The sequence below is a fragment of the Streptopelia decaocto genome (genome assembly GCF_964273445.1).
Source record: "Streptopelia decaocto genome assembly, chromosome: 16".
NCBI lineage: Eukaryota > Metazoa > Chordata > Aves > Columbiformes > Columbidae > Streptopelia > Streptopelia decaocto.
In genome coordinates, this window is record NC_138671.1 from 11,201,578 (window position 1) to 11,229,513 (window position 27,936).

The following is a 27,936-nucleotide window of genomic DNA, read 5'->3' on the forward strand; positions in this document are numbered from 1 at the left end:
CAAATATTAAGAGATCAGGGCTGTTTGCCTTAAGAAAGCAAAGACTTGGATGGGGACGTGAAAGTAGGCTTCAAGTGCATGAAATGCTGTTGCAGAGAAGAGTGTTTGCAGTTCCTGTCATCACTAGAAGACACAGTAACAGACTTCAGGTGCAACGATGATAACTCTAACTTCCTAGCTCTCTAAGTGTGGGCGTAGGGAGCTGCCTGGGAGTTTGGAACACTGGAGGTCTCTAAGCAGGTTACGCAAAGCTGGGAAAAATCATGTTTGCCTTGCTTTGGGGCACAGCAGGGACAACAAGACTTCCTGAAATCCCTGTTAGGCCTGTTCTTTTCAGTCTGTAAAGACCAACCTGTATGAAAAATATTTGTCAATGTAGAGGTTGACAAGTACCTGGGACTCATATGAGAGTTGTTCTGTATTTGGTATCTTTGTGTTTCCCCAGTGTTTACATACTTCACATCTAACTTGTCACTCAACTGCTGGTTTGCTTTCTCTGGTTGTATAAGTGAAGGAATCTTAATATGAGTTCAGAGGAACATTTACTGTGCTTCATTTCATGTGTACCCACATGCAGCTGTGCTGAATATTCCCACCGTGCTATGGGACAGATTCGGTGCCTCCCTGAACATCCTGCCCTGCTGATCCCAGCACCCAGGGCAGCAGTGGCTGGTGGGCTCCGCACCACATGGTGTGTCCGCGGGGACGGGTGCACGCTGCGAGCAGGGACGGGACACAGCCTTTGAAGAAGGCTCGAGATCCAAGAGGGCAAGTGTTTGGCTATCTCCACACCTATGCTTCCCCAGTTTCTCCAGCCTCTGTGTTACTACCCACAGGCGCACAGCCCCTTGCACTACCACGAGCCCTCTAGGACAGGTGCTCAGTCCATGTTGTCCCATGCCCACGTGTGCCAAGGGAAGAGGAATTGGCTGCTTTAAGATTGTAAGCAGCCCAAATGCCTTGTCCTCACCTCCTGAAGCTTCTGCTGCGCTGCAGAGGACTCCTGGGCCGTGGCAATGGTGCTTGTGACTCTAGATGGGGCGAGCATGCTGTGACACCCACCCCTGTCTGCCCTGATCCTCCCCCCTGGCCAGGAGGGGTTTGCAGGAATGGCTGCTCTGCTTCCCAGGGCCGAGGGAGGGTGTTGGCAGGTGATGGACTGAGGGAGAAGCGGGTCTGTACATCCCCAGATTGAGGGGATCACGGGTCCTGTTTTCAGGCAAGGGGAGAAAAAAGTGTAGGAGGACTGGAGACAGCGTAAAACACCCTTGTGCGCAGCTTCTGTGCTTCATCTGAACCAGCCTGGCTGCCCATGGCTTGCTTTATTTACTTCACAAAAAATACGAACACAGGCTTTCTGCTATTTCTTCCTTACCAGAACTGTGCTGCCCTTTTTATTGGTTTCTACCTCAGCAAACAGTGAAGGGCTCCATCCCTTGAGGCTGGCTGTCCATCTGCACTCTGCTTGGGCTCACAGGTCAGCTCTGATGTTGGCCTGTTCGAACAAACATGAAATAAAGCTTCCACAAACCATCTTGTGGCCCTCACGTTTGAAGTGAACTGGTTCAAGTCCTAGCTGGATAAATATCCCTGTGCTTTACACACACTCCTCCATCTCTGCCTGTGACCCAGGTGAGGGGTTGATGTGTGTGATCTTACTGAAGAAAAGCCAGTAAGTGTTTGTGTGAAGTGCTGTGACTCCCGTGGGCCCCTCAGGGCCGTTCAGCAGAGATCACCCATACCTGGCTGTGCACAGGGGTGTTCCTGCCCTTCCCCTTCCCAGGACAGGCACCATTGCAGCGAGTCAGTGAGAAGCTCTGTTGTTCTGCTGGAATTTCAAGAAATAAATGTCCCCAGGCTGGTCTGGGTTGCAAAATCACCCTGTGTGAAGCTTTCAAAACCTTTTATGTATATGAGCTGATTGGAAGAATTTGAATAGGAAGAAGCCATGTCTGGGAGAAAGGACAAACAGACCTTTACATGCAATCATGTCAGAGTTCTGACACTTACATGCAACCCTGAGCACCTCTGGACAAACTGTGGGTGTTTTGGAGGCAGGTGCAGGTAGGGTGAAATCACTTCTGCCCTGGATATCTCCTACCTGACAGTCCCTGTGAAATAACTATGTTTATTTGCTTTCTGCTGGTTTGGAGGGTTGGCGACAGGTTTCTGTATGGCATTTCCAGAGCCCAAAGCCCCGCCGGCTTTTCTTCTCAATGCTTCACATCTGGTTCAGGCAGCGTCAGGACTGCTGGCAACTTCATGCCGCTTACCGGGGCTGAGCCTCCCCCCTTTCCCACGAACACACTGGCATCAGCTCTATATCAAATGTATATTTCTGAAGTCATTCCAGAGTACAACATTTTCTTATCAATAATAATTGTAGGTCTGTGTTGTGATCAGAGGAGGCATGAGTGATGGGGAAGGACATAAAAACATAGGGTAGGGTGGGTAAATGAGGAGGCAGAGAAGGTGAGAAGCAGTCAGGATGGGAGAGGGGCAATGCTCTCTAGTCTCTGAAAGGTGTAAAGAATTGTGTGCTTCACTCAGCCTCTTAAAACCATCTTCTGTGCATGCACAGTACTTATTCATCTTTAAGAAAACCGGGGTGAGCAGTCTCCTCTGCTTTGGCATCCCGTTAATCCTATTTTCAGATGTGAGACTGTTGTAAGCCATTGGCAAAGCAGATGATATTGCACATAACCTGGACTGTAAGAGAACATGGAAAAGTTTCCAGGCTGCTCAGCAGGGGTGGCCTTGGTGTATTTCCTGCAAGGGAAGCCCTAAGGATCACACTGCCCTGCCAAGTTCAAAAGTACCATGTGCCCAGAGTGCACAGCTACTATGTGGTTAACCGTGTGGTTGCTCATTGTCTTTGGGAGTGCTTTACAACAGTGCGTGGGTGGGAGATTCAGCAGGAAAATATTTGATTATGCTGAAGAAATTTTCTGATGTGTTGCAGCTGTAATACCTCTTGCATTAGTCAAACAATAGCACTCCAGCTACCTTGTCCATCACATTAAAGATGACTTATATACTTATGACACAAGCGTGCGTGTTGGCTTGCTGCCATCTTGCATTCCCAGCTGAGGTCAGCCTTACATGGTGTGACCTTATTTCCAGGCTTTTCTTGTCTGTGGTGTTATGTCCTTCCCATTTACTAAAGAGCTTTTTGTCTCCTGGAGAGCAGGAATTCTGCTTTCACATTATCTTGATCCTAATTAAGGTCCATATATTCTCATCATCACAAACATCACTAGTAAAATGCCACCTGCAACAACAAGTTCCAGGGCACGAGCTTTTAGGCAGTCCTGAAATGTGCAGCTGCAAGTGGTCATTTCCTTGAAAGGAATCGCAAGCCCAGCACTTCAGAATTTTAGGAAAATGTTCTTGATCTGCCTGAAAAAAATATGTATTACTTCTATCCTCCTGGTACCAGTACCCAGCTTTTCCATTTCTCTCCTCCTGGGTACCCTTCCCTGCTTATCTTCATTCACCCTCACCTTTCTGAAATTCCTAACTCTGAGCAAGTCTCTGATCCAGCTGTGCAACCACTGCAACCTGCAGCCTCACTGCTGACCCCAGGAAGAGCAGAAACAGCGGGTGGTGCTTTCCTAGCCAGTGCCTAAACAATAGCTGAAAACTCGGTGCCATAAACGCATCGCATTTCCCTTGCAAACCTAGTGCTTAGGGACCTTAAGCATCCTACAGCTAGTGAGAAGATGGGATTTTTTCCATCCAGCATGGTGCTGTCCTTGTCTTGCAAGTAAATTTCCCATGGCACTAAACCAGTAACTGCTAAAACAGGCTGGTCTGAGTAGTTAAGCACTGACATCGCGAAGCCCCATTGGAATCCAGAGCTGAAAACTCCACCAGTCTTTGTTCTCCTCGTGCCTTGTCCATAGGCTGTTGTCATGGCACGATGTGGGCAATGGTAACAGCGGTTTTGGTCAGCTCTCATGTGACACCTTTATCACTAGGACACTCACTGGGTCCGAGAATACCCACAGAAACTCACAGGTACTTCTGCACGTTTTGAGGTTCTCCATCCTAAAATATATCATTCACTACCATTATGTTTCATAGCTTCTGTGTGATGCCAGAGCTGAGAGCACTCTAGTGTGTCACAAGCTCAACTATTCTTTCCTAAGACGCATAAGTGTTAAGCATTGTAAGGACATAAAAAGTTTACAGTTAAGATGCAAAGGAAGCGGCCCTACTGCACCATTGTAAGCTAGACCTTAATCAAGAATACAAAAGCAATTTTAATAATGCTGCATTTCACTGAGTAGCTGGAGGATGACAACAAACTCAGTAGAAGAGTTTTCTACCCAGTGACATTTGCATTTTCACTGATGCTGTTATGAGTGGGGAAGGGAACTGGGTGAATACAGACGGTGACTGGTTCTCCAAGCAGAAATGCCTGTGAGATCCATCCTGGTAGCCCAAGCACAGCCTGGAATGAATGTGGCAAGGGGTGGCAATAAGGCTGTTAATAACAGTTGGTCGTGTTGTAACTTTACCTCCAACCTTTACAAAATCGTGAACTCTTTATTTTCAGAGAATAAACAAGACTTATTTTATCTTTGTATGGTTGGAAAACAAAACTCAAAGTGAGCTGAAAGCATGCGATTTGTTTGAGAGAGATTACCCAGTAGGTCTGCTAGACTGGCATGTTCCTGGAGCTTCTGCCCAGCACGCCTTGTCGTGTCCCTGAGAGCCGGGGTGTGTGTCAGCCTGGGGCTCAACAAAGCCAGATGCCTTAAAGGCAACCAGTCCTGTGATGCTGGAAAGCAGTGAACAAGTTCACCACCTGCAGGCAATTCTTGCCTCTTCTGAACTACATTCTAGACCCCAAGTGAGAGATCAGTGGATGGCAGGAATATAATCACGACCTACTCTAGTGCTTCCTCCGCCTAATATTTTTGCATGTCTCTCAGTCAGTCAGGCATCTTGGAAGGATTTAGTCTGTAGGTTGAGGTTTTTCTTTCATATCTCACCAGCTACAGTCAACACCTACTACAGCTGAACTTATGAACTGCAGCTGAAATAGTAAGCTAGCTATGGAGACACCTAAAAGATGTCAAGCATTTTTATCACATGCTTTTTCTCATACAGGTAAAACTTCTTAGTGAACAGTTGCCCTCTCATACAGGATGCCCTTGCTAAAGAGTGGTATGGAAACCTGCTCTGACAAAGTGGCCTAAAACCTCAAAAAAATGAAGTGTGTCTCAGAAAGTGCTGGAAATAGCATTATTATCGCTACTAAGCCTTCAATAAAGGGCTTGCTTTTGTCATGCAGTGTTCACGAAAGGAGAGGCATGGTATAGGTCCCAGTGCTCGTTTTGAAAGCTCAAGTGAGGACTGTTGTCAGCAGCATTTCCTAGGCCGTTGAGGTAGTGACGAGCATTTCTATTCTCAACACATGGACAGAAGGTTTCAAGAACTCTTGGATGGTGCCTGTCTCCATGGCACTGTTTCAGGACTGAGGATAAAAGCTATGTGGCAGCCTCAGTCTCTTTCTTATTGAACTGCCTGTGGGAAGGAGCTGGATTCCAGTTCTGATACTGCAGCTCCTGCTGGACTAGTTAATGCACTACATGGCGCTCTGATTTCAGCACTTGTGAGACTGTATCTCGTGTTTCATGCACGGGCAGAGAGATTTGCATCTGTCACTTCTCCTGGCTTCTCTTGGCTCTTTTTATTAGGTATGAGGTTGGAAGTAAAGGTCAGGATCCTGGGAGGCCCGCGGAGAAGTGTGATGCAATGTGAGGACACCGTGTAGAGGACCAAGTTGCAGTTCATGCATGGGCTGCTTGTTTGGGCCTTTTGAGCCGATGTTGCTCTAGGTGACCCATATCAGGTTCAGTATTGCAGGGCTCACTGGACCAAAAGCTTGGAGCACAAAGACAAAAGAGCTGCTGTGCTGAATCAGGAGGGTCTTTGGACTCTGGTCTGCGGGAGGTCAGGAGGCGAGAGCCAGGACGGTTCTTCCTGGCCTGGAGTCAGTTCTGTAAACTGGCACAAAGGTGAGACCTCCTCATTCCAATGAAACAAAATCTCCTTGTGCTACACATCCTCTACAGAATAGGAGGAAAACGTTTTCATTGTACTCTCATTCATCCACTCCTTCGGCTTCTAAAGTTTTGAATAGTTTACTCCAGTCTCAGGCCATTGGAAGTGATTTCCCCCCCTTACACACACAAACCCACACATTCCCCCCGCCTTTCCGTTGGGCTGTTTTCTTCCACACAGAACACCAAGAAGTGAAGTGCCATGAAACCCTTTCTGATTCATCACAAATGTGAGGATGATCTTAGTCAGAAAGGGGAGATAAGGAGCAGGGACGCTGACAGCACTTTGCGGCCTGCTCCCAGCAGAGCCAGCCGGGCACGGCGCCTTCCCGCAGTCTGCAGGCTCGGGCTGAGGAGCGCAGTGTTAAAAGGAAACCTATTTCCAAAGCTGGGCTGTTTGCTCTCCCTTTGACCACGTCTTTGCACTTTGGGGAGCCACGGACAGGCCTCAAACCTTGCTGAAAGCCTATGGAGGTACAGCGGAACAGCAAAGGCACGCTAAGAGGTTTGTGAACTGCACACACAGGCGATGCCTACATGCCACTGGCAAGAGTAAAGTGAATCCAAAAAATAGGAGGTAAGACTGTGGGGCCTGTTCTACTCTACTGCAAATATCACTTCTAATTCTGCATGTTTTCAGGAACAGTTTTGGAGAAGCTTGCATGGTTTCTTCTTTTGACATTGAGGAGGGACATGTTTTGTTGCTGTTCTTCATCTATGTCAGAGTGACCTGTGCATCCTATAGAACCACAGGATGGTTTAGGTTGAAGGGCCCTTCCCAGCTCCCCCAGTCCCCCCTGCCATGAGCAGGGACATCTGCACCAGCTCAGGTTGCTCAGAGCCCCGTCCAGCCTGGCCTGGGATGTCTCCAGGGATGGTTCAGCCACCACCTCTCTGGCCAACCTGGGCCAGGCTCTCACCACCCTCAGGGCAACAATTCCTTCCTCATGTCCATCCTGAATCTCCCTCCTTTAGTTTAAAACCATCACCCCTTGTCCTATTGCTCTAAAGTCTGTCCCCATCTTTCTTATTGGCCCCTTTTAAGCACTGAAAGGCCACACTAAGGTCTCCCTGGAGCTTCTCTTCTCCAGCTGAACCCCCCAGCTCTCTCAGCCTGTCCTCCAGCAGAGCTGTTCCAGCCTCGGGTCATTCCTGTGGCTCCTCTGGCCCCTCTCCAGCAGGTCCATGTGTGTCCTGTGCTGAGGGCTCCTGCACAGCTTCACATTATTCAGGTCAGAAACTGGGTTTGGAGCTGCTCAGTGTTATAGATTTATTGCTGTTAAAACAAAAGCGAACTCAAAATCTATTTATAAAGATGTGAGATAGCACCAGTAGCTGAGTGACACATTGTAGCTGCTACAGTTCCTGAAGACCAGGGCAAGTTTCTGCACAGTCAGCAGGCCCACAGGTCCTCTGGCTGCTCTGCTCCATTCTCCTAGTTGAGCTAAGGAAACTATGGAGCATTTAGCTCCTAAATAGCACTACACATGACACCATGAAGAAGTACAACATCCATTCCTGAAAGCAATATAAGCACATTCAGGAGGGATTCTGCTGGACCTTGAGGCCTGGATGTTTGGCTGTGGTTGTTCAGACTGGAAGGCAGCTGCTTTCACTTCACAGCGCTACTGGATGCATGGAGAAGGGACACAAAATTCCTTCTTCAGCTACCCCACTTTTATCACAAAAATAATCTGCATCAGGACCTCCTCAGAAGCTTTTGTTTCTTGACTAACATGATATCCCAGAGTGTGTGGTGCTCTGAAGTCGTGTCATTTCTCATTTTCCAAACAGATGGAAAGTGAACTTTCTTCCCCCAAACATCACAGATTTCCGCTTTCCTTTGTGAGGAAATGTTTAACTACATCTGTGAAAATCCTCTTTGGTTCTGTTGGCTTATATAGGTTGGGTCTTGTATCTGTTTTCCCTCTCACTACATCATTTCAGGTTGAACAAGTGGCTTTCTACTGCCTTGCAGCGCAGGCAATAATTTCCAGATATGTCCCAAGGCTACAGGACTTCTTTCTGTTCACAGACCTCCTTCAGAGTCCAGAGAGTGACAAGGAAACTACTGATTATTCCCTTTCCTGATTAGCTAAGTAAAGTAATTAACATGTGGCTGATAAGGGAGGGCAGAACTTGCTGGTGTTGTCTGCCAGTGCTAAATTACACTTCCACATCACGAGGGGTTTTAGCTTGACCCCAACATCCTCTCTGGAAAATTGGGTGCGATATAAAGTCTTGTCTAATATCGAATCCATTGCTAACAGCAGTGATCGTTGCTTTACCACAGGATTGCAAGCAGTCTTCATATTTTCCAAGCACCAGGATCAAAGCCTGCATTTGGTACTCCAAGACGAGACTGTCTTGGCCATGGGTTGATATCTCTCACCAAGCCTTTTCTGTGGAAAAAAATCACCGCCACCACCCCATCCCCATTCACTTCTAATTGTGAACAGGCTGCAGAGAAATTTGTAATATTACAGTATTCTCTTGGTAAATTTAGTTGCTTCCAGTAGATGACATTAGAGCAGTGCAGCCCTGATTGAGGTTAGTTCCCATCCCTGCTTGGGCTGCTGGAATAATCTCTCTGTTACTCTCTGCACAGAAGTGGGTTTTTTTTTCTCCTAACACTCAAAATAAATGGGGTTTAAAACGTTCTTTTTCTTTTCTGTTTTTACTGCTAATGTCAAAAATAAGTTCTGACAAAAATATGTTATCCCACTGATTGTGCTTGGGCATTAGTGGTCATCACGATGCCTCCACACAGATCTTCAAAAGCCATTCTTTAAAATGCTTGTCTTCAAGCCAACTCACATTACTCATTAATCAACAATTTACATTAGAAAAAAAAATCTACAAGAAATGAGGGTGGCATATTCTATTGTTTACCTTCACATTACAATAAGTGTAAATTAGAATCTGTCTTTATTTAACCATGCACTTGTGTATATTAAGCCGAGACAAGCTGACTCATAAAAGACAACTCTTAACATTTGATTTTCCTTCTGTTTAGTTAAGACACATTTCAATTCTTCCTTATTGGCCTACCATGGAATTATTAACTTACTACCCAGTTCACAAAGAGCTGAGTAAGATTTAAATATTTCCCCATGATTCATCAAAGCTTCTAATCCACCAGGTTTTGCACTTGCAATGAACAAAAGCTCCAAGTATTTTTCTTTGCAAGCAAAAGTGCAGTGGCCTGGGGAGAGAGGGGGAGCAGGGCAGGGGTGTCAAGGACTTGGGCATCACAGATGTGGGAGATGGCACCTTCCACATGGGGGATCCTTAACCCTGAGTCCTTTCCTGAAATAAGGAACCTAACGCAATCCTCGAGGACAACTTTATGTGTAGATATGTGCATGAATATATGTATAAAGACAGATAAAATAGTACTCCCTTCTTTACCCAATAGGCCTTTTATGGTTCTTGAAGCATGTGAGCATCCTGTTGTTGCTCAAGTAAGGACTCACCCTGGACAGGAGCCCCTATGTGCCCTGGACACCTGCTGACTGCCAACCCGAAACGGTGACACCCGAGGGCTCTCTCAGCCTCTCCTGCTCCGTTACCGCTTGACCACGTTCACCAGAACACTGAGAGAGATGCGGGATTTCAGGCTTTGGCGGGGTTACATGGCTGTTGGTTGGGATTTGGGGAATGACAGTTTCAAACGAAGTGGCCAAAGTAGTTCGACTTGATCACACTAACTTTTTTTCTCATTTGATATTGGCAGGTAGTCAGTGTTATTCATTGGTTTGGTTTGGTACCAATATGTTTATTCAAAAGGAACGGTGGCTTGGGCTTTCTAGCTAGGCTTCAGCAGAAGCTGCTGTTCTAACACCACTGTCTGCTGCTTGCACCTTTTACAAAATTTTGCAATTAAATCTTCTGTATTTAGCCTGTGGTCAAAAATAATTTTCCCTTTGCTGAGAAAATGAACTGAATGGTTAAACTACAGAGGAAACTGAGAGGGGGAAAGCAGCAGCAGTCTTTTGAATATCAAAACTGATGTGCGTACATTTGCATATTCTAGTTGCTAAAGGACCTGGGTGGAAAAGAGGAAATTTGCCAGGGAAACAGTTTTTAGAAGGGAAAAAAAGTGCTGTGGTCTTTGTATATATCACTAAAACCACGTATCTGAGTCATTCCCAGCTGCCTTTCATGCGGAGAGCAGGGGCGAAGGCACCGCCTGCACTTGGTCCTTGTGCCCAGGGCAAGGGCCAGCACTGGCTGTGCTGTGGTTGCCGTGGCCGGGCAGGTCTCCATGTCCGCGGGGGGGACCCCGGGCTGGGCTGGGTTTAACTACACCTGGAAAGGTTGTCTGCACAGATGGCAGCAGCAGCTTACAGGTGGTGATCTGCGCTACAGCTGGATCCCTGTTTCCTGCCGAGCAGGGCCCTGGGGCAGAGCTGCACTGGAAGAACCAGTGACGCAGCTCCCAGTCCGTCCTGTTCCCACCCATCCCAGCTGTTGGCCAAGGGAGCCGGGACTGAGGAAAGACAGCAGAAAGAGGTGGGAGGAGGTGGGGAGTTCAGGGAGGTGCAGGAACTATCCTCACAAGGTGAGAACCTGGTCCAGAGAACACTGAGGGTCAGACCCTTATGAGGAAAGTCTGAGGGAGCTGGGTCTCTTTAGCCTGGAGAAGACAAGACTGAGGGGCGACCTCATTAATGTTTACAGATATATAAAGGGGGAGTGTCAGGAGGATGGAGCCAGGCTCTTCTCGGTGACAACCAGTGGTAGGACAAGGGGTAATGGGTACAAACTGGAACACAAAAGGTTCCACTTAAATCTGAGAAGAAACTTCTTCCTGGTGAGGGTGGCAGAGCCTGGCCCAGGCTGCCCAGGGAGGTTGTGGAGTCTCCTTCTCTGCAGACATTCCAACCCACCTGGACACCTTCCTGTGTAACCTCATCTGGGTGTTCCTGCTCCATGGGGGGATTGCACTGGGTGAGCTTTCCAGGTCCCTTCCAACCCCTGACATCGTGGGATTCTGTGACCCATTTGTACATGTGTAATGGATGTAACTGGTGTGTGTGCAGCGTCTCCATCACCCTTACATTGATGTTTTCTTTCAACAGAAACGACCTGGGAACGGCCAAGCAGCGTGCCTGGGACTCCAAAGAGCCCTGTGTCGCAGAGTTCTGCAGGTACTGTTTGGTGCTGTGCCTGACCACTGCACTGGGTGAATCTGCTTCCCTACCACTCAGCAGAGCAAAGGAAATGCTGTGATTACGCAGGATGTATACTTAATGTACACAATCATGTGAGTGTAGCAATGGTGGGGCTTTCCCTTCTGATACGCCTTCTTTCCTTTTGTTTCAGAAACAGCAGCATAACTGTACTGAAAAGCTTTAAGTACTGCAGAAAGACAAAGCAAAGCAAAAATTACTCTAGAATAAAAAGTGCTCAATGTAAAGGCTGTTGCTGCCAGCTGACTGTAAATAATGCAGCCTAGAGGATGTTGGTTTGTGGAATTTTTTCAAACTGATGCCCCTCATGATCAGCAGAGCTGAGTGGGAAGTATGCTTGAAGCTTGTGCATTTTGTTGTGACCAAAGGATTTGTAATGTAGTTTTGTATCTTGTTTTAACCCTACTTTGAGCATGATTCTTTGCTCAGCGTATTCCAAAAATAAAGCAACCTACAGCTCTATAGATGAACCGTAAGCATCTTACAAGGCTTGCTTTCTTGACATGAAAAGTTATCTCCATTTAAGCAGTGCTTTTTACATAGGTAGTGCCCGCCAAGCTGCTCTATCACTCCCCCTCCTCAGCTGGACAATGAAAGGCTCATGGGTCAAGATGAGGACAGGGAGATCACTCAGCAGTTACTGTTACGGGCAAACCAGACTGAACTCAGGAAAATTAATTTATTACCAATCAAATCGGAGTAGGATAATGAGAAATAAAACCAAATGTTAAAACACCTTCTCCTCACCTCGCCCTTCTTCCTGGGCTCAACTTCACTCTCAGTTTTCTCTGCCTCCCACTCTGAGTGGTGCAGGGGGACGAGGAATGGGGGTTGTGGTCAGTTCATCATGTGTTGTTTCTGCCGCTCCTTCCTCCTCAGAGGGAGAACTCCTCACACCTCACCCTGCTCCAGCGTGGGTCCCTTCCACAGGGCGCAGTCCTTCAGGAATGGGCTGCTCCAGCCTGTGTCCCCAGGAGGTCACAAGTCCTGCCAGCAAACCTGCTCCAGCATGGGCTCCTCTCTCCATGGGGCCACAGGTCCTGCTGGGAGCCTGCACAGGCTGTCCACAGGGGCACAGCTTCCTTTGGGCACCCACCTGCTCCCCCATGGACCTCCATGGGCTGCAGGTGGATCTCTGCTCCCCCGTGGACCTCCATGGGCTGCAGGTGGATCTCTGCTCCCCCGTGGACCTCCATGGGCTGCAGGTGGATCTCTGCACCCCCATGGACCTCCATGGGCTGCAGGTGGATCTCTGCTCCCCCATGGACCTCCATGGGCTGCAGGGGACAGCTGGCCTCACCATGGTCTGCACCACAGGCTGCATCTGTGCCTGCAGCACCTCCTCCCCTCCTCCTTCACTGACCTTGGTGTCTGCAGGGCTGTTTCTCTCACATATTCTCACTCCTCTTTTCTGACTGTTCTGGACATTTTTTTCCCCCTTCTTAAATATGTTATCACAGAGATGCTACCACCGTTGCTGATAGGTTCGGCCTTGGCCAGCGGTGGGTCTGTCTTGGAGCCAGCTGACATAGCTCCATCAGACACAGGGGAAGCTTCTAGCACCTCCTCACAGAAGCCATCCTTGTAGCCCCCCCACTACCAAAGCCTTGCTATGCAAACCCAATACAACATACTCTTCTTCTTCAAGCACATCCTTTTACCAAACAGTGCTATAGGAACTGTTTTGAGTTTGGGGGTCTCTTTATCTTGGCTCTTTCCTGTCATAACTCCTGATCAGGGCCTGCTGCAGGATCCTGAGGATGGAGTGCGCCCGTGGCTGAGCTGTAGAGTCCAGTTCTGAGGTCTCACACATCACATTGCCAGCCTGTTGAGAGGGGGAGCAGCATCTTAGATTCTTAGGCCAGAGGCGCGGAACTCAAAAAAGGCATTGTGATTTACATCTGTATAATCAATTCTGTGATTAGGTTTTTAAATGTGCAATTATTCATTTGCTACCAGCAGCAAGCCTGCTAACTGTCCCGTCTGTCCTTACAGTGAATGGCTACCACGTCTCTGGGACCCCAGTACACCAGCTCGACTCAGGTCACATGAGCCTCCGAAAATCCAGCGGGGGTCCCCAGGTAAGTTTTGGGGGAGAAGCCAAACAGTGGTATCCAAGAATAAATGGGTCTTCTGTTCAGTATTTCAGGAATCTGCCCAGAGCAGGAATTCAAGAAGCTTTTTCTTTTAGAAACTGTCCGATCAGACAGATTTGTTGCATCTAGAATAGTTAGTCTTTGTGTCCAACTGGTAAAACAGTACAAAATACCAAGATGCTTCGGATTTTTTTGCCCTATCACTCCTTTATGAAAAATCCACCAAGCCACTTCAGTCACTATTAACAACCCTACAAATTTTCCTGCCATCCAGCATGAGGCCTGGGCCTGTCTCCAGCACAGTCCTCTCTCTAGACTTGCACATCTGCCCATGTCTGTATCTCATTGTATTTTCTTGCAGCTCCAGCTTTCCCTCCCAAAGACAGTATTCACAAAGAATTTGTCAGCAGCTTCTTTTTCTCAATTACTTCATCCATTCCGGCATGTCCTCTTACAGGCGCTCCTCTGTGCCTTGCACAGCCTGTGCCTCACCCATCTCATCGCTCCAGGCTAGCGTTCAAGACCCTGACCGGTGGACAGCCAGTCTCCCCTGCCTGTTTGTCCAAATTTTCAATACATATTCCTGCATTTTTTATTGCACCACTTCATGTCCCTGGGAGAGTCTTCCCTGCAGGTCTGCAGATGGAGCGCAGGGCCTTCTTCCAGCTCCTCCCATGGAGCTCTGCACTCCCTGCCAAAACAGCAACAGCTCAATGAAGAGCTGGTGGGTTGCACTCCTGTTGGGTTGTGCTTCCCTGCCTGCTGGCATTTTTCCCCCAGTTATACCGAACCTGAGTTCTCTGTTTCACTTCTATATTAACTGGTAGGTTCTTCTGCAGTGCAACTCCTTAAATATTCTCAGTGAAATGCATGTTTTATCTGTGTGCTGCTACCATGCTGACCTGGGTTGTCTGTTGCTCTCAGCATCCCCCTGATATTCCCTATTTCTTGCTCTAAATTTTGTGTTGTTTGCCAACTGTCCCTCTTTGCTTCAACCCACTTTCTTGCCCACCACCTCCTAGCTCGTGGCCTTCAGCCTTGCCGCCATGTGTGCTGTTTCAGCTAAGTCAGCGCTGCTGGTTTTGCTTCCCCACCAGTTGATTCATGGCATCTCCCATGACACAGTCCGGCACGTTGGACTCTCTGGTCCTTCCACATCAAACATCTTGCACATTACTGCCCATGCTGCTTGTTCTCTGAGCAGTTTGCACAGGCTGGAGGCAGAGCATGTGGGCACCTAAACTAGGCCAAAAGCATTTTAGAAACCAATGTAGTGCATTTACCAGACACCCTGTCCACACATCTGTTGTGACTCCCTCAGAGAACCAAAATAAACTTGCAGGCTGTGACCAATTTTTTTTTTTTAAACTATGTTAATCCTTGTGCAAAAAATTCCATTTCTCAGGGTATCTGAATCACAATGTTTTTGCAGTTGGCTTGGTGCACAAGTCAGATTAACTGACTCCCCTATAACTTCCTTTGTAGCAACATTTGCCACCTTCCATTTTAATGTGCTGAGTCTGACTCAAGTTTATACCCAAATTCACAAGAGACACACAGGGAGTCCATTGCCATGCACTGGTTTGCTCAGCTGACTCAACCATCAGACTGACAAAAATCCCTTTCATTACTTTTCTCATTCACTTCAACAGCCTTCATGATACTTTCTTTCCATTGCTTCTTTATTACAGGTTTTTCCAAATTGAAGCCCTGGCTTCATTCCTGCTTTGAACCTATAACTAGCTGCTGGTGCCATTAATTCTAAGAACAGGTTGTGCCCATGCCAGCTTGGGAGCCTGCTTTCCCTGGGAGCTGTGACTCCTTTTGCAGGAGAGTCCTTAGTGGAGCAAACATCTGACCATAAACTGTTGGTTGCAAGAAGCTGTTCTCTACACCCTCAAACTCTCATACACTTTGGCCAGTCCTTATCCTACTTGCCTGTCTTGGGTCATCCCCAACAGCTTTGCCTTGACTGCCTCCTTGTCTGTTCTTGGCACAGGCTGTCTCCTGCTGCAGAGCAGCTTCCACACATTCTCCTGGATGCTTTCTTAGACCTGGGTAGCAGCCATCATGCAAACAAACACTGGCAAGATCCCTCAGGCAAGCTCAGCCACATTTCTTGGAAACAGGTCAAGGGGGAAAAAGCCACAACTGAGAACAACGCAGAGCTGTGCTGTGCTGGGCTCAGGGCCAGGCCTTGTTTACAGCTTCCTAGAGAGCAGCTAAATGCTGCCCGTCCAGGTTGTCACAGCCGCCGCAAAGGCAGCAGCAGCGCAGCCCGCACGCGTTCGGCTCCGGGCACGGCGCTGCTGATGTGAATGGAGCTGGAACTCGGGCTGTAGCCCAAAGGCAGCGGCTGGTCCCGGGCGCTACACGACCCGGGGTCCGCTCCCCCCGGCCCCGGTGTCAGGGCAGGGGGATCCGCACTGAGGTCCACGGCAAAACCCAGCGCCTGCTGCCCGGAGCGGACTCGCACCCTGCGAGCGGCTCCCGCTGCCCCCAAGCCGGGACCGCACCGCCCCGGCGGCGCGGCTCGGTCCCGGCGGCGCGGCTCGGTCCCGGCTGCAGCCCGCGGCGGGGTCGAGAGGCGGAGCACGGGGCCGGTGCACCCCCGAGGGCCGGTGCACCCCCGAGGGCCGGCCCGCCTGGGAGCGGGCTCGGCCGCCCGGCTCGGCCCGGCCCGGCCCTGCCCGCCATTGGCCGCTCGGGCGGGCGGCAGCGAGGGGAGGCGGCCTTCAGCTCCCCCCGCCCCGCGCCCAGCCGAGCAGCGCCGCTCTGAAGCGAGCCGAGCTGAGTTGAGCACGGCTGAGCTGTGCTGAGCCGTGCCGAGCTCAGCCGAGCCGTGCTGAGCCGAGGCGAGCCGCGCCGTACCGAGCTGAGCCCAGCTGAGCCGAGCCGGGCTCTGCCGAGCCGAGCCGAGCGGTGCCAGGCTCAGCCCAGCCGAGCCGCACAGCCGGGCCATGGGGTCCGCGTAGCGCCCGCCATGCTGTGCTCCGAGAGCGGCCGTGACGCTGCGCCCCGCTTGTCTCCACAGGCCCCGGGGTCCCCGGCGGCGCCGCGGCGGCAGAGCAAGGAGAGCAGCCTGACGGTGAGTGCGGGGCCGGGGGAGGCGGGCGGGCAGGGTGATTTCGGTGTTTAAACACTAATAAGTCGGGGGCCCAGGTGGGCTTTGGGATCTCCGCCCTGGGCAGAGTTCCAGTAGCGTTTCCTTTTTGATTCTGGTGGTTCTGGGATGAGAGGGAGATAAGAACAGAGCGAGGAAGGGGAACACGCGTGCTCCAGAGGTGCCGGCTGTGGGCCAGGCGTCCTGAAAAAACTTCACCGGTGACCATCCCCCTGCCCCAGCAGCCGAGAAGCACTGAAAGGTGAGCACCGAGGAGATTGGTCATTGCCTTGATAGGGCAGCATCTGCATTTTTCTGTGCCAGAGTGTATGAGTGAAGATTTCTGTTGAGAAGTATAGGCAAAGATTTTAGGTTTCACTATGAAGTTTATCTCACATATAGCTGACTCAAGATGTTCTCAGTATCATGTTTACAGATATTAATATCTTTTGTATGCCTGGTGACCTCATTGGAACACAATTTGCACTTCTGGAGTGCTCAGTGCAGGACAAATGTTTAGAAACAGGAAGGAAATTAAAATAGATTGATGACAGTAACTGGAAATAGAAAGGTTTATTTAAAAGGAAATAATAAAGAAGATGAATGAGCAGATGAATGAATTGCAGTGGTAAAGGAGGGGCGATAAACATGCTTACAGCTGCAAGCATTGGCAGAGTGTAAAATCCACGAGAACAAAAGGAATAATTTAATGTTACATATCATTGTTGACTGTTATTATGAGGAGGAGGTTGTTGTCTGCGTGTTCTCACGCAGCCTGTTGATTTAGCCATCATTAGGCGCGATTCCCCGGGTTTCTGGTGACAGGGACAGGGAGCACGTACAGGTATCGCTGACTGCAGTTCAGGTCGGTCGTTGCCATGTGGGTACGGGTTTGTGTTTTTAGGGGAAAAAAAATCAACAGTTTATTTAGTTATCCAAATCAGTCATTAAGAAGGAAAAACCTATTTTTACCATTAGTGTCTTGAGAGGGTGGTATGTTATGGAGTAAGTTGATTTGGACAGATTCGCAAATGTCCTGCGGAATCTGCAGGACCGCAGGGGCTGGAAACGTGTCTGAGCCACCCACTGCAGCTCCCGCTGCCCGGGTCGGGGGGCTGGAGCAAGCCCGGGGCTGAACGTGCTGTCCAGAGGCACCAGCAGGCTCCCCTGCATGGGGTACAGGTGCAGCACAAGAGTGACAGTGCTTGTGTTCTGAAATAGTCACTGTTCACTGAGGGTGGGTGTTACTGTCGTATTTGCTGACCCATGTGGCATCTGGTAGCATCTGCAAAGCAAGAAGGTGTTGTGTTATGTCAGGGTCACCGGGTGTGTGTTTCTCCAGCAGAAGTCCAAAGCTTTCAAGTACAACACATCAGACACACAAAAACAAGCTAATTTTAACAGCTGTTTGCTCCGAGCCATTGCCTACGTCAAGGAAGCATTGTGAACACCAGCATTCTCATAGGTAGTGTAAACTGTAAAGCAATGTGCTTTTTCCCACTGTCTCCTAGGAGGTTATATTTGTTGAGTGCCACGCAAGCTGACGTTGGGATGTTCTGGTTAAGAGAGCTGCAGGGCACATCCTTAGCTTGCTGTCAGATGGTTTTTCTCGGTCTGTAGCATTGCTCAGGCAGAATCCCTTCTTGCAGAGTGGAATTCTGTGATTAACTTTGGGGTTCTCAGTCCAGCAACCCCCCCCCGCAAACTGAAATCCTATGATGCACAAGCTGCAGACATCAGCTGGTGTTCAGCCTGTCCCCAGTGTCCCTGTTTCACCGCTTTCAGCAGAGGGCCGGCAGTTCGATCCCTTCTTCCTAGGAATGCATCTGCCTCTTCTACATCCAAGTAGCCATTTGGGAGCACAACTTTTGGAAATCCTGAAGGCAGGTGGGAGCTGGAGGATTTCTGCTCTATACGCACCCAACAAGAAGAAGAGCATAGTGTTTTCTCTTTGGTAAATGAATGTTACCACACTGTGGTGTTTGTTTTCTTTGGAAGGGAAGCCCCTGCTGGGTTATATCAGAGGCTGTTATGAAACTGCTGCTTGCACAAATTATTGATGCTCCCTTAGGAAGCAGCGGTGCAGGTCTGCGGTCTGTGCTGATTTTGCAGTGAGTTGCAAGGTGCACTCGTTAGTCTGAGGCTGGGTGGTTTGCTGACTCCTCTCTCTGACCAGGAGTTACCTGTGGAAGCTGAAACTCCTGGGCCACAGATGAGGGAGAGTTAAATGGAGAAGGCACAGGGGGACATTGGCTCAGGGACAAAGCTCCGTCTGATGATACGGTATTTTTGAGGGGGACATTGGCTCAGGGACAAAGCTCCGTCTGACGATACGGTTATTTTTGAGTGTGGGTTTCTTTCTGAAGAATGATCTAGTGCCTTGTCAAGATACTGCATGACTTGGAAAATGCTGGTGTTTTGTATGGCTTATGTTGGACACATGAACGGACACGTGCTGCAGATGGGAAGAGGGGCAGCCTACGTGCAGTAACTTGGGGTTTTCTGGTGCTGTGCTCCTTGCCTGACACAATGTGATGAACGCAGCGTGAGGCTGCATGTTCAGTACCCTTGTCCCTTCCGCCCCGGGCATGGCAGGACCTCAGAAACCCCGGCTGTGACAGGCACTGTCCCAGTCATCTCTGGACCAAATAAAGAGGGCTCCGAAACACTTTTGGCAGAATCTTCCCTTTGAAATAGACAGTGTATCAAACGGTTATTTTAACGTTGAGGCCTTCAGTTGTCTGTTCTTCCCTTGTGTGGTACTGTAGCTGTAGCTGTGGGATCACCCTGCCACCGCTGAATCCACATGCAAACTCATGATGTTGAAGCTACCTAGACACAGCCTGGCTATTCCTGACCCTCCCTGTCTGGGCAGAGTTCAAACTGCCCAAGCCTTAGTCTGCACCTTAGCTCTTCTGGGATCTCCTCCAGCCTTTGCGTTCGACTCTTTTGCCCAAATGGTCCCATTTGGCAGGTGAACTCATTACATCTAGTGGCGTTGGCCATTGTACTTTTCGGCTCTCAGCTGAAACTGTAAAGCAGATATTGAAGTTGGGCAATCTGGCACAGCCGTGCTGTGTTTGAAGTGCTGGGAATGTGCAGAAATCAGGAAAAATAATCCGCATTTTTAAGTTGAAGAAATGAGCAAGAATGTTGCCCTGCTTTGGTCGCTTTAGCACAGCACAGTAAGCTCACCCACTGTCCGCTCATTTATTTATATAGTGTCTTATGTAATAAACATGTAGTTATCTAAGCCTTGATCAAATTATTCTTGTTTTATTCATGTTGCTTGGCAATGTCCCAGTTACTGGTAAGTGCTGGTAGCAACTTCAAAGCCTCCTGAGGACTTTGAAATCCATGAAATGAATGTTCGTGCCCAACCAAACACAGTTTCTTACTCTGGTGCACGCTGCCCCTGTGCAAATCCTGTGTACTCACCTGCTTCCCTGCGACTTTGCTGCTTCTTTACCCTCAGACACAGGCAAGAGTCACCGGCAATGTAAACAGCTCATTTTGCCATCACTGCCGATGTACTCATGTGAAATATTAGCTGGAATATTTAGCTGCTAAGAGTATAATTGCTTTTGCTTGTGATCAGTGTATAGGCAAAAGTGTTTTAATCCATTTATTGCGTTTGGTCCACAACAGGCTTGTTGAAAGAAATGCCTCAACGTGTGGTGCTTGTCTGGTTTCCTTCTCCCCCCCGCGGGGCTTTGTTGTCAGCGTGTTTTCCACAGCGTGTCTGGCTCTGTCCCTTCCTCCGGGCTCTGGGATCCTGTGGTTTTGCTGCCACTCGTGTCCGGTGGCGGCTGGAAGCACAGGCACGCTTGCTCAGCCGATGCTTGCAGTCCGCCGTGCTGCTGTCTTGTCATTAATTTTGCTTCGTTGCAAGCTGACAACAGCCAGTTTTTATTAGCAAAGAAGCTGGGTGAGAACTAGTGAGGCTGATTATTACCTTGGCTGTCCCAGGAGAGCCTGTGAAAACGTCATGCAGGTCATAACGCCTTGTTTCCTCTTCAAGTTGTGTGACTCCTGAGATAAGTGTTTTAATTGGTTTTGTTTCTTACTGGCGCTTAGAGCTGTAAAGATCAGCTCCCGCACGCTCTCGTTCAGGCCTGGGTGGCTTGTCAGGATTGTGGAAAGAGGTTAGCGCTGGTCTTACCATGTTGTTTGAATGTGGACCTTGCCCAAGCGGCTGTCGGGGATGCAGTTGGTGGGAGCAGAGGTCCCAGGCCAAGGGAGGGGGTGTCACTGCCCCAGGGCGGACAGAGCCATTTAGTGCTGTTAAACATCACCGAACCACAGGATGTCAGGGATTGGAAGGCACCTCAAAAGCTCATCCAGTCCAATCCCCCCGTCGGAGCGGGATCACCTAAGAGTTGAAAATCTAATTATGGAAGGTTTATACCACATTTTACCATCTGCTCTTCTAAGTAAGAGTTATAATTAGTGTACACTGCTTTACACTGCTTAGTATTTTAAGGCCACTACCTTAATCTGGAAGCATGACTTCTACAGAAGAGCACACAGCTGGATTCACATCACACCACACTATTTCTTTAATAGGTTTTTTTCTTTATTTGACTTCTTGAGGAGTACGCTTTATCTCTAAAGGCAGATAATGTCCTCAAGTACGCACAGAACAGCTTCATCTCAATATCACTATAGTCCATCCATAAATAATTCCTGTATCAAAACCAGCGTGGTCAGCAGGACAAGGGCAGTGATCCTTCCCCTGTACTCTGCACTGGGGAGGCCACACCTGGAGTATTGTGTTCAGTTCTGGGCCCCTCAGTTCAGGAAAGAGATTGAAGTGCTGGAGCGGGTCCAGAGAAGAGCAACAAGACTGGGGAAGGGACTTGAACACAAGACCTGTGGGGAGAGGCTGAGGGAGCTGGGCTTGTTTAGTCTGGAGAAGAGGAGGCTTAGAGCTGAGCTCAGCACTCTCTAGAACTACCTGAAGGGCAGTTCTAGCCAGGTGGGGATTGGGCTCTTCTCCCAGGCATCAGCAATAGGACAAGGGGCCATGGGCTTCAACTCTGCCAGGGGAGATTGAGGCTGGAGATTAGAAAGCAATTCTGTGCAGAGAGAGAGGTCAGGCATTGGAATGGCTGCCCAGGGAGGGGCTGGACTCACCAGCCCTGGAGGTTTTTCAACTGAGATTGGACATGGCACTTAGTGCCATGATCTAGTAAATGGACTGGAGTTGGACCAAGGGTTGGACTTGATGATTGCTGAGGTCTTTTCCAACCCAGTCGATTCTGTGATTCTGTGATTAACAAAAACAACAACAAACTAACCCCTACCCCCCCAACCAGGAAACAACTCACTGAACAATGCCACAGCCCCCCAGCCCTGCAACGCTGTTTCCCATTTGAAGTTTTCTTTGCCCGGTTACTGTTGCGAGATGCTTCGTCTCTCTTTGCCATCAGTCACAAAGCTCATCAATGGGACTATGCTGGTAAACCAGAGAGCTTTTTTCCCAGCTATCTTTGGTTTTAGAAACTGGAAAAGGAGAATTTCGGGGGACAGATGACACGGGGAGTGAGATACGGCCGTGTCCTGCTCAGTGCCAGCCCGTGTTCCCTCCCTGCTGGAAACCATGAAAGGTTGTAGGAATGTTCAGAAATACAGATCCAAGAGCTCCTGGTTAAATATTAGAAATCTGTGGTGATGGAAGGAAAGAGCCATAGGATTTCCTCCACAGTAATTTTTAGGAATACTTCTAGAGTTTTGAAAGCTTTCATGCCCCCTCTGGGACTTTGTGTAGAAAACTGTAAGTTTGGGTAAGTTCTGTTTACCACACAAATAATCTTTTTTATTTTTTCCTTTTTCTCATTTTTCTTTTTCCTTTTACATTTTCAATTTTTCTTTTTTTTTTGAAGATTGCAAAAACTTCTACATTTTATTTCATGAATTCCAACACCCATTTCCTTTTAAATGCGATATGAGACCCAAATGGCCTCACGATTTTTTTCTAGACAATTCAGCATCATTTCTAGACAATTAAATATAAGCTTCTGGGAAGTGAAGGGTGTTTGATTTATTCATAAAGCTTAGAGTCTGATGATACTCTCTGAGAAGCAGATGAATTAGCTTTATTCTCATGGCTGTTGGTGTGTGTCACTGTTCCCGCTGTGTGTGGACGTGGTGCGGTGTGTACGATGCCTTCACCAGTCCCAGCGTGAGCATTTCCAGTGACTCCGTGTTTATTTCTTCAGGGCATTAGTGGTGTAATGGGGAGTCTTAGTAAGCAGCTTCCAGCCGACACAGATTTAGTTTTTGTGAAGCAGGTGCCATTTTTAGCGGGGAATATGAATTTCCCTTGCGGTTTCCCTTTGCAGTTTTTGAGCTGCAGAAAACAACTAATGTGCCGCTGTACGTGCTGCTGCTGCATGTCACCTCTGTGTACCACGGTAGCCAGTCTGCTGGTAAAGGCTGCAAAATACATTGAGGTGCCTATTTCCCCCTTCTCATTACCCAGTGTGACAATGCTGGGCCCTAGAAATCTGCCTTTAAACACTGCTGTCTTCATGGGAAGCGTTTGGTCCTTTCTTGGTTGAAATAAGCGGTCTTCACAGAATCCCAGAATGTCAGGGCTTGGAAGGGACCTGGAAAGCTCACCCAGTGCAATCCCCCCATGGAGCAGGAACACCCAGATGAGGTTACACAGGAAGGTGTCCAGGCGGGTTGGAATGTCTGCACAGAAGGAGACTCCACAACCCCCCTGGGCAGCCTGGGCCAGGCTCTGCCACCCTCACCGGGAACAAGTTTCTTCTCAAGTTTAAGTGGAACCTTTTGTGTTCCAGTTTGAACCCATTGTCCCTTGTCCTATCACTGGTTGTCACCGAGCAGAGCCTGGCTCCATCCTCCTGACACTCCCCCTTTCCATATTGATCCCCATGAATGAGTCCCCCCTCAGTCTCCTCTTGTCCAGCTCCAGAGCCCCAGCTCCCTCAGCCTTTCCTCACACGGGAGATGCTCCACTCCCTTCAGCATCTTGGTGGCTGCGCTGGACTCTCTGCAGCAGTTCCCTGTCCTGCTGGAACTGAGGGGCCACAACTGGACACAATATTCCTGCTTTGAAATGGACTTCAAAATGGAAAGAGTGATTTTGTGGCGGAGGGGAGTGGAGAAGGCTCTTGCACTATATCCAGGACAGCCTCTGACACTTCAGCATGGACAGCCAGCAGCAGAGCCAGTGTGGGTTTGCAGGAACAGTGTTGTATCAGCTAAAGGCTTTGTCTGCTTTGCTCTGGCGTGGTGGGTGTACACTGTGTCAGCACTTTGCAGTCTGGGGCTGTGTCCTTTTTGATCCTTTCTGAATAGCCCAAAGGCAGATTCACTGCCCGTGCAGCTGTGCTAGCTTTGTTTTTGGATTCCCTCCGAATGTTAACTGATCCAAAAAAACCCTCAGACCCATGTGGTTACATCTCCGAGTCTTCTCTCCCCATTTTCTCTTGGTTTCTTGATTAATACACAAGTACCCAGAGTGTGCAGTGAACCTGTGGTGCAATAAGAGGGGCTGCTTTCAGCAGGAATTTTAGGCGAGCATTGTGTCCTGGCAGTGAGTTATGACTCTTACTGATATTTCCCCTGAAGGGCTTAACTGCATCCAGAGTTATTCTGCAGCATGTTCTGCCATAGCTGCCATGCTCTTCGCTTTCACTGTGCTTTTAGCAAGCTACATTTTCTACTGTGATAACTTAATGAGTGCTGGCACTTTTTTCTACCTTTGTTGAATGACTATGTGCTGAATCCTGTCTCAAGTTGCTGTGGTTTTTCTGCACTGAAGGCTGGCTCACATTAGGGACCCCTGTTCCTTTTTGCAGGGACCATCACTTCCATCTGAAAAGTTCTCTGGGGTAGACAGAAGGGCTGTGCACTGAAAAAATAACACTTTTCTTTGGTAATCCTGTAAGAGACTGACATAGCCAAGATTTTCCGACGAGATACGCCAATAGTGCCTTCAGCGCTCTCTGTTGCTCGTGGTAGCTCTTGTGTTCAGGGCGTGCTTTAGGGTGCTTCACATCAGGACGTTTGCCACAGTCGGGGATCCAGGAGAACTCCCTGTGTGGCGCTTTCCAAATCCAGCAGGTTTTCCTCATGCGAAACGGGGAGTTTATTGACATTCCTGCTTGCTCAGAGGAGCTTTCTGGGAATATTTAGCTGCTGTTTCTGTGCAACGACAAATTTTTCTTTACCGACATGCATTCACTGTGGATTTTCTGATTGGAAGCGTTTGTATATGGCCCTTCATTTGCATATTTCTCATCAACAGCTAAATTTCGTTTCCTTTTAACTCTCTTTTGCCTTTTTTTACAGATAAACTGCGTGACTTTCCCCCACCCTGACGTAATGCCAGAGCAGCAGTTGCTGAAACCTTCGGAGTGGAGCTACTGTGATTATTTCTGGGTAAGTGGGCAGCCAGCCACATGCCATATTGCAGCTCCTGAGCTTTCAAAAAAGTGGAACAAACAGCCTGAGTTGCAGTACAAGGTAAAGGAGAATTCGGGCTGAAACACATTAGGGCAGCACCAGGGGTACTGAGAACACCAGTGAAGATCAGATGGAAACCATCTAACTGCTCCGAGATGTGGGCGATTGTCAGAAGAGCGTCCAGAGGGGCAAGGTCAGCTGTCAGGAGATGGTTTTAGTCAGGAAATGGGGAGGATGTAGGACAAACTACACATCTCAAAATACCTCAGCCAAAAGGGCTGTGCAGCAGAGTGGGGGATAGAGAGCCAGCTGACAGGGAATATTATTTCAGTGTTTCCCAGAGCATGAGACCTGGGGATGCACTAGGAAACTGGGGGTATCGCATTTAAAACAAGCACATAGTTACAAACTTTATGTTAAATTGTAAAACCGACGGGATGTTCTGGAGGCCAGATGATAAATTAGTTGTTAAAGGATGAGGTTTGCGAGGGACAGGCACATTAGTAACTCCAATTGAGCAGTTTTAACGCAGCCTTCAGCACGGGAGGTCTCCAGTGGCTGTATTTCTGTGTGTGCTCTCTCATGCTTAGCTCTGCTTTCAGCATCCTGGATCAGATTAAAATGATACAGTAGTCCTTCGAGTGTGGAGCTGATAGAAAAAACCTTCCCCTGGAAAACCCTTTTTGGGGGGCAATACCACTTCAACAATGAAGATTTTATGAATTTCACATGTATTTTCAGTTATTGAAGCATTTCCATTAAAAAACAGCTTCACTTACAAAAAGGTGGCTATTGGAGGCGCAGCAGCACTTGCCCTCGTGTGTGCTCCAGCGTTGGTGTGAGGACTAATAGCAATAACTTGCTAAATTACACTGACGTACTTGCAGATGGTCACATTACCAAACCATCAAAGTTTCTGTAGTTTCTTCCAGACTTCTGACCCCAATGAGCAATAAATCGTTAATGGTGTATAGGCTTGTTTTTCGCATGTGTTCTTACAGAGGTTGCCGTCCCGCTTGTTTCTTTCCATTTATGCTCAGCCACTGCATGGCTCCTTGGTTTTGGTCACATCTCACTCTCAGTGAGACTCCACTTAAAGCTGCCTTTCTTCTGCAAACTTTTGTCTTCCCATAGCTCCACTTCCAGGACTTTCCTCTCGTTCAGCCTTGTCATCCGTGGGCTGCCCATGACTCGCCCTCCTTTGGTCAGTTCTACCTCCTCCTGGTGTCTCAGCTGCCCGGTGCCCGACGTGATGTCCTACAAATGTCACACTTTGATTAATGTGACCTTTTTCTCTGGGCAAATGTGCAGCACCCAGGGTAGTGGAGAAAAACCTGTAGTCCTTAGGAAAGTGTTTTCTGGGCCCGTTTGTTGGAAGAGGGAAATTCTGAAATAGGGAAAAGCAGAGAGAGGAAAGAGAGAAGAACCACAACAGAGAGAAGACTGTATTGGTCCTTGTAGCAACCCTGAAGTCAGTGGAGCAAAGAGTGGAAAGGGATGTGTTCAAAACAGTGAAAGATGAGAAGTAGGGCAGTATCTATTGCCCCTCAGTTCCAGCAGGACAGGGAACTGCTGGAGAGAGTCCAGCGCAGCCACCAAGATGCTGAAGGGACTGGAGCATCTCCCGTGTGAGGAAAGGCTGAGGGAGCTGGGGCTCTGGAGCTGGAGAAGAGGAGACTGAGGGGGGACTCATTCATGGGGATCAATATGGAAAGGGGGAGCGTCAGGAGGATGGAGCCAGGCTCTTCTCAGTGACAAGGGGACAAGGGGCAATGGGTACAAACTGGAACACAGGAGGTTCCACTTAAATATGAGAAGAAACTTGTTCCTGGTGAGGGTGGCAGAGCCTGGCCCAGGCTGCCCAGGGGGGTTGTGGAGTCTCCTTCTGTGCAGACATTCCAACCCGCCTGGACACCTTCCTGTGTAACCTCATCTGGGTGTTCCTGCTCCATGGGGGGATTGCACTGGATGAGCTTTCCAGGTCCCTTCCAATCCCTGACACTCTGGGATTCTGTGAACAAGTTGCTGCAAGTCAGGGTTGAATTTGTCGCTCTGTTAGAGGTGGTTTGGGGCGGTGTTACCCCTGGCCGGGGCAGCAGCTCCTCCCCCCTCCCCGCAGTTCCCTCATGCTGATCCCAGGGTCCCTTCACAGGCTGAGGCCTCAGGCCCAGGGCCTCACCAGCTCTGAAAGGCCGTGAGTGGAAGGGAAGGCCGGACGGCTGCTTTGGCCCCCACATAGGCTTATGCTTGCTAAAGGTAACTGTAAAACTTATTTTCTTTTAATAACAAAAAGGAATAAGAGGAGGAGGAAAGAGAAAGTGTTGGGCTGTTCTCCGAGCTGGGCTGAGGTGCTGCGACCATCAGCTCTCACAGGCTCTTTGGACACCACCATTGCTCAGGCTGCCTGGGCAGCTCCCTCTGGGAACAGCGTGTCTGTGTTTCTAATCCTCACACCTTTTTGTTCAACTTCCTTTTTCCTTCCAGGCCGATAAGAAGGATTCCCAAGGGAACAATACAGTGTCGGGATTTGAAATTCTTCTTCAAAAGCAACTTAAAGGGAAACAAATGCAGAAAGAAATGGCAGAGTTTGTCCGAGAAAGGTAATTAGCAGTTTACTACCAAATTAACTATTTATGGCAATTATTTTTTTTTACTGATTTAGATGACATAGCACAAACTATGTAAAAAATACACTATCAATTCTTAAAGAGCATTTCATTCAATGTCCATCCACGCTCTCCAGTCTTCCCCAGCTCTCACTCCTCTCTCCTGCTGTGCCTGTTCAGTCATGTTGCGCACGAGCTGTCCCTTCAGATGGAGGGGACCAAGAAGGTTTTAAGTTGCAGATTCAAGGCAAAAACATGGACATGATAAAAAAACAGAGCAGAGATGACATTTACAAAGGAAATATTTTGTCTGAAAAGCGGAGAGGCAATTTGTTGATATGGAGCATAGGCACAGTTTCCTAGGGGAAGATGTAAAAAGACATCACATGGGACTTAAGCTGGTTATGGAGCTAAATTGCATAT

The 27,936-nt window shown here is 48.7% G+C and overlaps 1 protein-coding gene across 4 annotated transcripts in view; it reads left to right on the top strand.

Annotated features, from left to right (window-relative positions):
- The window catches only part of GAS7 (growth arrest specific 7), a 108,284-nt gene that overhangs the window by 39,880 nt on the left and 40,468 nt on the right, over positions 1-27,936 (top strand). For all 4 annotated transcript variants that reach the window (XM_082067308.1, XM_082067309.1, XM_082067310.1 and 1 more), the window contains 5 exons: positions 11,159-11,227; positions 13,265-13,350; positions 16,400-16,453; positions 24,794-24,883; positions 27,392-27,507. In XM_082067308.1, the coding sequence (XP_081923434.1) occupies positions 11,159-11,227; positions 13,265-13,350; positions 16,400-16,453; positions 24,794-24,883; positions 27,392-27,507 (415 nt within the window). The remainder of the gene's footprint in view (positions 1-11,158; positions 11,228-13,264; positions 13,351-16,399; positions 16,454-24,793; positions 24,884-27,391; positions 27,508-27,936) is intronic.